General features: G+C 46.3%; 1 protein-coding gene across 1 annotated transcript; it reads right to left on the reverse strand.

Annotated features, from left to right (window-relative positions):
* Positions 1-2,848: 2,848 nt before the first annotated feature.
* TENT5C (terminal nucleotidyltransferase 5C) lies at positions 2,849-4,021 on the reverse strand (the record flags this gene model as incomplete). The annotated part of the gene is made up of 1 exon (XM_082498216.1): positions 2,849-4,021. One exon carries the CDS (start codon positions 4,019-4,021, stop codon positions 2,849-2,851), a length of 1,173 nt encoding a protein of 390 aa, XP_082354342.1.
* Positions 4,022-13,602: the final 9,581 nt, after the last annotated feature.

Genomic DNA, 13,602 nt, shown 5'->3' on the forward strand with positions numbered 1-13,602 from the left:
CCTCAGCAACAAGTTACATTAGCAAAAGCAGGATATTTATGGCAAGAAGCTTAAATTCTCTATAGCTCTATCTCAATAGGAATCCATTAGAGCCTTTTTTTCTAGCGTGTCCTTTTCCAATAGATGCACCTGGCCTGATGTTCAGCAGCCAAGACATTCAAAGACTAGTAAAACATAAGTCTGTCTGTTTCAAGCTTGTGAGGACTCCTCCTTGGCATATGACCACTTCTTCCACATGAGCTGATGCACAGGGACAGTTTCTAAAGATCAGACATGAGATCACATAGGACAGAAACATGTCTAAGCTATTTGATATGCAAATCAAACACGTCCCTCTAGGCAATGGTGTACTTCTGCAATGGGTATAGCTTAGGCTGGGTTTAAAAACAGCTATTTAAGAGAGGATAGCAATTACAAACTCCTAAGCAAGAGACTTCTTTCTAGTAACACTCTATACTAAGCCAAGTATTGCCTGGCATGCAGAAGTTATTCATGCCCAGGTCTGCATTCCAGCAGCAAGCTTGCACTAAGTTTAACACACATGACAACACTGGCATCACGTTAGTTTTTAAAAAGCCTTCCAAATAGTCAGTCTTGGGCAAGAGATGCCTTGTCTGTAAGTTGCACCAAGTCCAAGCCACAGTGAATGAAAAAGGCTGGCTTCACTTTCAAGTTTAGCTACTTTGGCTGACTACTCAGGAAGCCTTTAATAAAAAAAAAAAAAAAAAACACACACAAAAAAACACACACAACAGAAGACACCAAACTATTTGTCTATTTGCTACTGAAGTTGCTTAAAAGACTGTTCAAAAAAATTAAGTTAAAGCATGCTTGGCTACAGTCTGCTTTCTAGATTGTATCCCTCCCTGCCTTCCTAAGCTCAATGAAGAATTCTGAACAAAAGAGTAGCCTTGCTGCTCTAGTGAGGCAGTCTTTATGAAGTAGTTATGAAAAATGAGAACTTGCAGTGTAATAGAAATTTTTGGTCCTATGAAGAAGCAGCATTTTTTTACTGCCATTTAAGTGCTGCACTGCTACTGTTTTCCACCTTGAACAGCAACCATACATTGGTGTTTCACCTGCTTTCTCCTTTACCTTCTAAGTTCAAATCATTTGTTTGATCAGGCACTTTGGTCTCACAAGCTTGCAAAGACAGCTAGAAGTCACAAAAAAAAAAAAAGATTCAGCAAACAAGTATTCTTAACATTGCACCAGTACATATTAAATAGCTCTACAATTTGCCTTTCTAGTCTACTTCTCTGGTTAAGCAAAGGAAACTCAAGATCATTTGCTATGTGTATCTTACAATTGTAGCTCAGTGAGAACCATCCAGTTAATACACCAGTTTCTAATACCACTATATACATAACTCAGGAATTTTTAACCTTCCTTATAAAGCACAGGAGTTCAAAGCAGCAAATTCAGCACACCCTTTAGGAAGGTCAGCCCCCCACACCTCCAAGGGAGTACATACTCTTCCAGAGACTATTCTGAAAACAAGGGCAGACTTTCACCACATACAGCCTCTGTAGAGAGCTCTGCTTAGGGTTTACATACCTCTTCAAGTGCAGGTTAAGACCAGTAACAAGGAAGAATTTGACTCTAACCACTCAAAACACCATCTCATACAGTGACCAGGTGATAGTGATAAATCAGTAAGCTCAACTCTTAAGTGATAAGAGATAGACAAGCCTTCAGGACCTGCCTGAAGTTGTACAAGAAGAAATTCGTTTTAGGAGGCACTTTAGGAATTTATACTGTGGCAAGAGTGCACATCATCCTGCAACTTACAGTGGTCTGGTTTTGGGGTGTTTTTTTGTTTGGGTTTCTTTGGGGTTTTGGGGTGTTCTGTGGTTGGTTGGTTGTTTTGGTTTTTTTTTCCCCCCTCCTTTTTTGCTTGCTGTGAACCTGTGGGGAAGAAAGTTGGGGTAAACCTCAGTGTAAGAGCTGTGCTACTTTCCAAGTGTGCCAAAAATTGTTTTGAAAGATGCCATCAGAAAGGCTTTATCTTGAGCCTGGACTTAAGAGTATATTTCCATCTTAACTATTTAAAGTGTGGTCTCAAATCTATTTAAGGCTTCAATTCCTCATTTCAAAGACTTTTCACATTAGCAAGTTTTAAACCGTGTTTTGGTGCATATTTAGAAAGGCCACCTTCCAAATTTTTGTACTCAAGAAAAATTTAGCCACCTTATGCTTTAGAGATAGACTTACTAATCCATCTTCAACTTGCAAGAAATTAATCTTGAACTTGAGGCAGGACCATATATCCCTAGGTACTACAGGAAACAATATTTGGGCCCTCTACAAGACAGAGAGTATCCAGTTCTACACAGACAGAAAGTAAAAGCAGCCCAAGCATGACAAGAGTCACACTTGCACAATTAGTTCAATAGAAAGTTGGCCAGAACTTGAACTGAGGAAGTTTAGAGTAATGAGGTTAGGCAATAGAGAGCAGTATTTTGTTGCTATTCCAGGAGTGCCTTCTGCTCCACACAAGACATTTTACAGTCTTTTCTCTGTTAACTAACCCAGTTTACTCCACTTTGATCACATGTTAATAGTCACTTTCAGAACTAGTACAGAGTTTTGTAACTACTCCTCTTCACATTTGGCTGCTGGTTCTCTTCTCCTAATGAAGAGGTAATAAGGCCTCCCGGCATTTGTAGAGATATACTGAAAGGTTCATAGCAGGTCACCTGGTTGCATATTCCTGCTGCACACCAGGAAATGGACAGTCCGATGCAGTCATGTTTCCATTAGAAAACCTCCAACTGACAGTTATTTCTTCTCTATATACACTCAGCATCTTGGCCCTCAGTAGCCTCCACTCAAGCAAAACAATCAATTAATTGCAAGGCAACCAAGTGGGGTAGGACTGGCTGTACGGCACAGGAGCATTTGCAAGATAGTAGTTGCTGAAGTTTACATCACTAACATAAGGTGCTGGCTGGTAGTAACAGGTAACATTAGTGGCATTAGGGATGATGTTTTGTTCTGCTAGCACTTTGAGTGCTAGCAGAGAAATCAAGTTGAGAGTCTGCCTTCTCTCATGTCCCATGAGACAGACTGTGCTCTCATTCACCACCCTGCGCAGAATCATGAGGTAGTCATATTTGCTCCTTTCTTCTTTGGAGAAGTGGTTCTGGAGGTAGGTCTCTAGTTTGCGCTGCTGATCCAGGATGTCTGGGAAGTCTATGAAGAATCGGGAGCACATGTAGCGCTCCAATGTTTTGATCTCATCCTTATCCATGGGCCTGAAGTCTCGTACTAAGAGGTTGCTATACTTCAGAAGCCCACCACCTCGGATCTCTTCAGGATTTTTGGTAGCTATCAGCTTGTTCTGGAGGTGATCAAAAGCAGCTTCAAAGTCTCCATACATGCTCTCCCCAATCACAGTTGGGTGGAAGTGTTCTGACATGGGGGTTTCTGAGTAGTCATAGTAAAAAAGCAGGGAGTCCAGTATGATTTGGAAAGAGTCCACACTGAACTCAAACTGTCGCCTTATGCAGTCTACAAACTTCAGCTCCACATTCCTGCCGTGTTTATTGGAAAGTGATATCAAGCTCCAGCGATCAGACTCTGTGTACACTTTGACTAGCTTCTGGATGTAGGCTTCCTTCAGCGTTACCGAACTGATTTTTAGCTTGCTTACTCCTTCTGGTAAGAAATTCAAGAGGGATCGCAACACCACATCTCGTACTAACTGAAACTCTGCCTCACTTGGAAGAGAAACTTGAAAAATGAGATCCAGGTCTTTGCATCCCAGCCCATTATCCTTAACCAGGACATGACCAGCTGCAGAGCCATTTAGACGGACATCGTGTACCACAATGCCTGCTTCACTCAGCCTACTCCGAACAGTCTGAACAATATCCTTCAGAGTTATCTTCAGTGTTGGGAAGTTACCTCGTCCATGGATCGGAACCACCTCTGTAAGAACCTCATGCAGACGGCTGACCTGCTCCCAGTTCAGTACACTGCATGACATGCAGTCTGTGTTACTTCCTTTGCCTGCCATCTTAAGGTTTTTCTTCTCCAAAGAAACTGTAGGGAGGTGGAATAAAAAGAAAAACAACAAGAAGTCAAACTTTCTGTTTATGCTTCCCAGATATATCCTATGCTCTGCTTTTCTGTCTACACAGAGACACAAACTAGAAAGAAGTAAGTCTATGTACTAATGATTATCAGCAAGCCTTTTACCTGAGATAGGACTTATCTCTACTTCACCAAGAAAATTTTGTGTCGGAACCAATTGATAAGCTAAGTACTTCAGCAAAGCAGTTTGTGTCAAAAGGAAAGTATCAGTGAATATGACACTTAAGCTTTACCTAAGTTTAAGATCATCTGCAACACCAGCTGAAGCCAGAGGAGCCATAAGTGCAAACCACTTCTGAAAGTTAAGCTTGGAACTTGTTTCATTATACATAAAGCTCAAACTGCTCTCCAACTAACAGAACAGTGGAAGACACTCAGGTGTTAGTTTCAGGACTTAGAGATCCAGTCCACTGAAAACACTTTAATTGTCAGAGACACAAGACTTCTGTCATAAAAGTCTTTCCTTCCTTAACCATCCAGCATCCACCACTCATAGCATAAGGGCCAAGTACACCTTGCTCCTGCAAAAAGCTACAGCACTTTGGCATCCTGCACAGAATTTCAGCTACAAAGTCAGATAACACAACTATTCAGTTTGTTCTCCAGTCTTCATAAGCAACTATTTACTCTTCAGACACACTGCACAAACTGCCTTTTTGGAAACATTCATGCTTGCCCCAAATTTTTGCTTGTTTGTGGAGGGCAAACTAGCTTGTAAGAGCCAGCATACACTCAGATGATGTTAAGGCACACATCATGTTAGTGTCATGCTCTAACACAAAGGACTTAAGAGCCTCACTGACCAGACTTCCTCACAGCCTCATCTGAACTTTTGCACGGTCACAGTTGACCAGATTGTTCTCTTGTGCTTAAGTGGCTTGTGTTGTGAAGTATGTAGACACTTACACATGTTCTACAGTCACACAGCTCTAACTGGTATTAATACACTTTTTTCAAGTGTTCCAGGTTTCTATTGTGGCCAGGTGCTTCCTGACAGCTACAGACTAATTGAGGGCTCACCTTCTTCTGCCCTAAGTACTTGTGAAGTCTGCAGCTGCCAAGGTCAGACTACTCAAACTTAAGGTAGTTAACTCTTGCCTGCCAGGAATCGTTTAAAACCCAACCATATAGTTTCCTAACATGCATAACATAGCTCATGAAACAATTTTTAAGCAAGATTCAAAAAGCAGCTATTGTCATTTCATGCCAGTCCTCTTCCAGTTTTTAATTTTTGAACAGCTCATTTGACTTGTCACCTCCTCTACAGAAGAGAGTCAAATCCTAGATCCTGCCCTTGAGCGTAAGCTGCTGCATTGCAAGCTCCGCTGCTGTGGGTCACACCAGCTCCAGCAGACACGAAAGAAACCTGTTATTTGCAAGATGATTAGTTCAGGACAAATCAAAGGGTTCTTCAAACACAGCCCTTAAGGCTGACACACAGCATAAACTCAGAGGCATCAAGCCTGCCAGCAGTTGCCCTCAGGCACTTCAAACACATTCAAGTACGTTTTCATCCCAAAACGACTGTATTTCCATTAAATACTTCAGATCACTAAAAACCACGAGTCTTCCATAAGTTCTACATTAAAGTGCAAGCCCTTTCAGCTACTACTTCTGAAAGTGTTCCCACTCCTCCTTTCCGTTTGTAGCCTTCTCAGCAGCTAAGGCAACACGCAGCAACCAGAAAAGACTGGGAGCAGTGCTTCCCACCCCACCACACACTTCATTCTGCTTGGTGAGTCTCATCTAGGAGAGAAACATGTGCTGCTGCCCAAGGAGGCAGGGGGGAAAGATGAAGTATTTAGCCTCCCAGCCCCAAATCACTCGTGTTTGCCTACTCTGCAAGATTTATATTAGTAACAACAGGATCTTAGCAGCTTTAATTTACTTGGGATGCCACAGCTGGCATGCCTCTTGTTTTACTGCCAAGATTTTCCATCACAAGACAATCTAATACCTGAAGATGCTCACTCACTCACTGGGGAGAAAACAACTCTGAAGCCAAGACAGGCACTACCTATTTTTTATATCAAGAGAAATGCGTGTTGTAGCTCCACTTGGATGCAAGCCTCAGGTCAGAGGCAGCAGGAGCTAAGACAACACGCCTTCACCTTTGCCACGACGAAGTACATTACTCCGCAGCAGATTTCCCTCCGAGGCATACAATTCGACACGACACCTACAAAGGTTCAGACAGCCGTACCTGCAGCAAGCAGCACCCCTGTGGCATCGCAGTGTCACCTTCAAACCCCGGCGGCACCGCTGGCGGGGGAGTGGGAGGTGGCTCCGCGCCTCCGCTTCCTTTACGAGGCGTTTTCTCCAGAGAGAAGACCTGAGCGCGCTTCGCCGCACCGTGAGGGGACAAGGCCCCCGCTGCGCTTGGGGCCAGCGGAACTTACCGTTAAACCGCCTTAAACGACAACAACTTAATAAAGAGTTTACCAAGCGCTCCCCTCCAGGAGCTTACCCTCAGGTAAAGCGGATCCCGCCCGCCGCGCTCGGCTCAGCCTCTACCTTCCCCCTCACCAGCCCCGGCCGCTCACCTCAGCCGCGCCGCGCACCAACCGATCGACCACACCGGTCCTTCTCCCTCTCTCACGCGCGCGCCCCCTTCTCCGCCCCCCGCGCCCGCCCTTTATGGCCGCGCCGCCGGCCCCGCCCCGCCGTGAGGCGGGGCTCGAGGCAGTGGCAGCAGTAACGGCCGCCCCGGCTCCCCCGCGGTGGGAGGGTCGGGGCGGCTGTTCGGGCCCGGCGGGGATCGAGGTGGAGAAGAGGCCGGGGGTGGCCGCCCGCGCCACCGAGGCCTTACCACCATCCCCTCCCCCCCGCCTCCCGGGGCTCGCCCCGCTGCCTCCCCCTCACAGGTAGCGGCGGGGGGAGCCCAACGGTCGCTTTCCGGTCTCCCCCTCCCCGTACAGGTACGACTGCAGTCGGAAGGGAAAGCAACGCCCTCAAGATTTGAAGGGAATAACGGAGGACAGGGAAGCAGGCATGGCTTTCCCAGAGGGACCTCGCGTGGGACAGAGCAACTGTCAGCAACAGATCCAAAGCCAGGCGAAGGAGTTGGTACCAAAACTGGCAAGTGGAAACGTGGAAAAGGCGAGCTACTGGAAAGGACAGCTGATGGGCCGTGGGAGGCCCTGGGGACATGGAGGAGGACAGGACTATTAGACAGGAAGCAATGAATAACTTGGAGATAGAGAGTAATAAAAATCGGCTGGGCTCTAACAGCGCCCGGCGCAAAATCATGCACTGCAGGAATAAATGCCACAATTTCTGCTGTTTCAACGTTTTGGCAAAAAAGGAGAGAAAAGACCAGGGGTAAGGTAATCAGGATGCAGTAAAGGAAGGGAAAAAAAGCAAAACTTATCCTAGGACAGGCCAGTTGACGTATTTCTAGTAGAGCTAAAAAAGTATTTACAAAGCATTGGGGAAAAAATCCCAACACATCTGTTACACGGTTACACAGTCAAGAAAGATGAATTAAAACCTGCACACACACAGAGAAGAGCTGACCTTGTAGGAGGAAACTGAAAAGCTCCTCTTTGCTGAGCAAACAGAAACAGGCTTGCCTTGTTCCACCAACAAAGCCAAAGCCGAGCAAGAATATGGGTGGGTTGGTTTATTTGTTTATTTATTTTTCTCTGATAGCACACCATTGGGATAAATAACAGGAAACAAAAAGAGCTGTTTAAATTAAAGGATAACATTGACACAAGAATCAGATACAAGGCAAGTTACCATCTTTTTGCCCGATGAGATAATAATTAATTCAGAGCATTGCAGGAGGGAGGGAGGGGAATAAAATGAACTTGTTTCAAGATGGAGCTAGAAAAGAAAACACGTAATAGGACTGTCTGTGGTGGTACAGAGTTGGACTTGAGGATCCAAATCTCTCTCAACATTTTTTTCCTGTGTTTTTAAAACAAGAAAGAGAAATAGGGAACTCAAAAAGAAGTAGTAGCAGAAATGATGGAGGCATAACCACCAGTAAGGAAATGTCTCACTTGGAGGTTAAAATAGTGAATGGTCTCCCCTCTTAAGAATATTTCTTCACCAATATTTCTGCCTCAAATGCTATTGTCTTTTGGCAATAACTGAGCATTTTGGACAGTATCTTTTCTGTTGTCATATAGGCAAACAGCAATTAAATTACATGTTGAAAAATATTCTCTATTTGTAATATTTGCTAGATCCCAATAAAGGCAAAGATAAACTGCAGCATATAACTGCTGTCACAGATGTTAAAGTATATATAAAGGTTCATACTTTATTTGTTTACAAGTTATTGTTTCACAAAAATGTTTGCAAAAACAAAGAGGTATCTCAACTATATCTCAAAGATTGGATACCTGAGGTGTCTTCTGCCTCCTCTGATTTGCAGACCTTGAATATTTATCAGTGGAAGTGCAGCACTCTCTGCAGTGAATTTAGACCTCCTGACAATACACTTGTTCTTTTTAATCGCTTTTCATTGGTCCCGCAGAAGGGGTCTGTGGGACGGGATTTTGAAATGCCATTTAAAGCCTGCTGGACCAGACTCCTGGGTGAGTTGCAGGAATAACAAGGAACACATCTTTGAGTAATGAACATCTAGGAGAACTAACCCATTTACCCATGATGAGAGCCAGCCTTCTGCTATCCATCCACCTGTGTCTGTGTGGTGGATTACTGTGCTGTGAGGATGGAAAACGTGGAAGCACACAGCCCACTGGCAAGACGAGATTAAAAACCATGGGTTATTGCTCAGGTGCTGTGGCTGCCAAGGTGGCTCTGATGCAGGCCCGGACCCAGCTCCAGGGTACAGTCTTAATGTTTTAACATTTATTTAGGACTGACTTCCCTGCTGTCAGCTGTATCTCCAAGTCTGGGGAGGAATAATGGATGATCCCACTCTGCAAGATGTCCTTTCTCCTAGAGTGACCGGGATATAAATTCCTGCTGAGAGGCATTGAGCAGTGGCAGCCATGGTCCTTCTCTGCCCTTGGACAACCACCATCTTGTCCTTCTCCCACAGCCACTCCATCCCTTATCTCTGCCTGTGTCCCCAGCACCTCCTCCCAGCTACAGTCCCTCTTCTCCTGTCCTGCGGTGTACCCCACTTTGGGATACACACTGCAGGACCTGTTTCAAAGAGTTTTCAAAGAGAGGAGAGGGAAGGAAGAAGGACAAAATGGCTCCTGGGATGGCAGTGTGACAGGGGGAATGGAGTCTGGGAGCTGCCAAAACAGGCAAGTACGGAGTTTTTTGAACACACTGCAACTGGTGCATTTCAATCCAGTAAACTGGGCAGCAAATTTGGCAGAAGAAATGCACTTAAAAACTTGTAAGTCAGCTCAGTGACCTGGCACTGTCAGATTAGTTTCCCTACGTGATGCATTGCTGAACGTAACATGTCATTATAAATCTTGGTTGCTACAGCTGTTAAAGCCATAAAGTGAAGCAGAGTCATTAATACACCGTAGTAGTAGCTGTCATGCTCCATTCTGTAATTGAGCATCAAATCTGCAGTTGGGAAACTCTTCTTTTTTGCCTGACATGTAGGGTAACTGCATGTCTGCAGATGCCAAGAGCATGGAGACAGGCAGGAACATCCCACCCACGCGGGACTATGGTGAAATCCTCCTGCACAGTAAGAAGACTGAGCCCCTTTCTCTGTCACTGGCTGCCTTTACAAGTCTTTGAAGTTTCTTGTGGGGAGATGCAGCAATCCTTCCTCCCAATACATGGATAAAAGTAGACATGTGAAGTCCAGTACAGACATGCAAAGTGTAATAATGCAGGGAACAGCAGTCTTTCAAAAATCTGAGGTTAAATTGGCTGCTAGCAACACAGTGACAGCTGGGAAGTTCCTGCTCCAAGGGCTGAGATGCTAGGGCTTCTCAGCTCCCACCCAGTTCTGAGCTCAACAAAAGCCGAGAGACCCTCCTTCTCCAAGAGGCAAGAAATGTCACCAGACCCTTTCACCAGCAGGACCCATGCAAAGTGGGAGCTCCAAGCTCCTGCTGCATTTAGACGTGAGGAGGGCACACAAACCCAGAGTCGCTGTCTCTCATGAACATCTTTTTGAAGATGTCCCCATCCATTAGCCCTTCCACTGCTTTGCTGCATGCCACCTCTGGCAACTTGGGCTGCGGCCTGCAGACTCTTCTTCTCATGAACCTCCCGAACCACCCAAAACTGCTTAAAAGCCTGAAGGAACAGAACCAGTCAAATGCGTGACGAAGTACACAGGCCAGATTCTTCCAGCAGGGAAGAGGCGGTTACACCTCTGCCCAAGGCCCCAGCGCTTTTGTTTCGGCAGCAGGAGACTCAGTTTTGCCGATCCCGTTGTGCTGTGAGGCTCTGGAATGGGCGGCCCAGGGAAGCCCGGCATTTTCTTTTCCCTTATGAAGTAGCAGGGTAGACACACGCTGAGATGGAATGCACTCGCTGGAGTGAGGGGGCAGCGGCTCGTCATCTGACTTGTTTTTTCCTTGCACCTGAGCTCGCCCCAACTGCTTAATTAGTCACACGGTTTCCTGGAACCAGGGGGAGAACGAACTGTCAAAAATTTCGGTGGTACAGAAGGCAAAGGCTGACGGGGAGAGGCGGAGGTGGGGGGAGAACGAGGGTTTGCAAATCAGCCTGAAAAAAATATTTACTCTAATTTGGGAGTCGTGAGCAAACTCAGGACACATTGCCTCAGGCTGCAGGTGGCAAACACAGCAAAGGGGGGTACAAGAAACAGCGAGGCTGATCAGGGAACGCAGCCTCAGTTGTGCAAAGCTCTTAGGTGCCGAGCTGCCCGTGGGCTCTGCCCCACGGATTTTGTACTTTCCCCCACTACAGGTTTTCACTTTGAAATCACATCTATTTTACATTCCCTCGTCACCCATGGCTCTAGGAACCGGTGCAGAGGAGTGTAGTGGTCACACCATGACTGGACCAACCCCTTGGGAGTCTGCATATGTGAGCCCTGCCTCTTGACTCTACCACTGGTTTTAGTTGCAGGCAGTACTGTTTGCCCCTGCAAAATCACAGATTGGAGGGCTAACACAGATCCTTAACCACCTCTTAGCACTCATATAATCCCTGGATAATATAATCCTGCCATAAAACTCACAGCCCCTTCAAAAACTTGCACTTGCCTGCAGACTTTCTTCAGATTACGCAAGAGATGATAACTCCATGTTTCCCCATGGTAGTTTGCTGCAATTGTTAGCCGCTTTCACAATTAAAGGTCCATACAGTTTGATCTGGTTTTAGTTTCTACCTGTCTTTCTTTTCAGTGTGCTTTTTCCCCCTGCTAGATTATAGGGGCTGTTATTGAAAAGTTGTCTGCTTTCTTTGATTTTTCAGTAGATGTTTTATTTCTAGCTGGTGGCAACGGCAATTGGAAAAGGAGGTTTTGCACAGATAATGCAGTTATGTAGCTTAAAATAATCTAAGTGAGAGGTGTCAGAGACTCCCCATCCTCAGATACACAGTCACACCCTTTCCTTTGGGTCAGGTTTATGCAATTTAAAACTAATCCATCCAAAGAGGGGATTTGCCTTTGGCCGGAGCAGCTTGCCAGCCTGGCTGCTGCACAATCACACAGGCACCAGGGCAAGCATGGGAGGTGAGGCAGGATGACAGCAAACTTTAAGCTGCGGTGGAGTGGCACTCACAGAAGCCCTGGGACCCATCTTCACTACAAAGAGCCATCTCGGTCTGCTCGGTGGGCCACCAGCACCACATGGAAACTCTACAGCTCTGGAAGCTGCTGTCCCGCTGTCCATCTCCCAGCATGAGGCTGACAACTGGTGCATGCTCCCTGCTGGCACTGGTAAGGAAGTCCTTGAAGAGCACACAGGGCCCAGCAGGATCTCTGTGGCAGCCCATCCCTTCTGCAGCGTGACAGCTGCTCCATCTGCTTCTCCTGCGGGAAGGGGATAACAATCTCCCTGCCCACCAGATTTTAGTCTCACCCTATCAAGTCCGAGGCAACTGCCGGTCTCACCTCCTCCATGGCCAGCCGGCTTCCTGCAAGGATCCAAGAGGCCCTTGCAGATGGTTTTGCAGCAGTTTTGCCGACAGCTGTCTCATACAGAGCTGCACTACAACAGTCTTCCCAGTGACAGACAATTAGGGCTTTCAGGCTCTCTTATCTCATATGGGGGAGGTAGGGTAAGGTTACACGTCCCACGTGAAGAGATAGCTTTGCCGTAGCTCTTTCTAGTGAAATCCAACATTTTATCTCTGCTCAGGAGCTTACAAAGTCTGGCCTATGCTGGGGAAAACTTGCAGCTACGTGGCAGAGATCCCTTTGGACAAAAAGGCTTGAGGAGGAAGTGAAGTGTTTGGGGTCTCTGGACACAAGAAGGAAGAGCCAAGTCTGGAAATGTGTTGGGTGGTGATGTTTTGCACAGGTGTCCTGTGAAGAGCTAAGGGAGAGTACCGTTATCTATGGGAGGAAAAGCAGGTGCACTGTCTCCTTTCACCGTAGAACAGACCTGAACCTTATGATGGGCAGAAAAAAGGGGTGGCTGCACCAACATTTCTGCATTGCTCCATAGTCTTCAATGATGTCACATGTAACCAACCTTGGAATCAAGGAAGATTACCGGAAGATATGACGCCTCTTGTCTGTGCTGCATCGGATTTCAGTGCTGAATGCAAGTCATAGCTCAGTCAATGGTAAGAGATCGGAATAAAAATCTGGATTTAGGTACAATCCCTGTTTTCTGGTTCAAAATCTACTTGTTGCATGAGAGCTACTATAAAAGAGAGGAGCGGGGCAGTTTTCAAGCTGGGCCAGACATTTGATTTTCATCAGCAAGAGCCTATTCAGATGTTTAAAACAAAGCCAGTAAGGAAGTATTTTGTCTGCCTTCCAGTTTAGGTTGCAGTGGGAAATGTCACTGGTTCATAACGTGTGTAACAAAAAAGGTTCATAGGGACGCAAAATCTGTGACATTAAAAAGGTGGTTGCAAGTTTGAGTCCTGACTGAGAAGCCTCCACCCAGCAAGAGTTTAAGGCTAATTGCTGTCCGCTTTCTTCTGCGTGCCGACAGCACTCCCACCCAGGTGGATGTGGTTGTGTAACAGACCTCAGCAGCAAGCTGATACATTTCCCAGCAGACTTTCCATCTGCTTGATTTCCTCAAGGCTCCGATGGAGAATCCTGCCCGCGGTGACCGTCCTACAAAGCAATCCGGGATCGCAGGGTAAGCGAAGGCTCCTTACAGCCCTGATGTCTGGTTTTAATCTCCAAGCCAGCGATTCACAACCACCAACCTGGATCCTGCCGCAGCTTCTCCAGGTTCCCCAGATAACTGCTCCTCTAGGTCTCCTTTCTGCACCAGGCTAGCCATTGGCATGACAGGACTACTCTGAGGAGTAAGGACAGCGGAAATGGGAATCAGAAGCTCAGGCGCTGGGTCTTCCCATGGTGCTCACCTCTGAGCTATCCACATCTACTCTCACCCCTGCTGGAGGTTGCACCGAAGCAAACTCCAGACATCCGTCTCAACAGAGCAG

The sequence above is a fragment of the Vanellus vanellus genome (genome assembly GCF_965231255.1).
Source record: "Vanellus vanellus genome assembly, chromosome: 1".
Taxonomy (NCBI): domain Eukaryota; kingdom Metazoa; phylum Chordata; class Aves; order Charadriiformes; family Charadriidae; genus Vanellus; species Vanellus vanellus.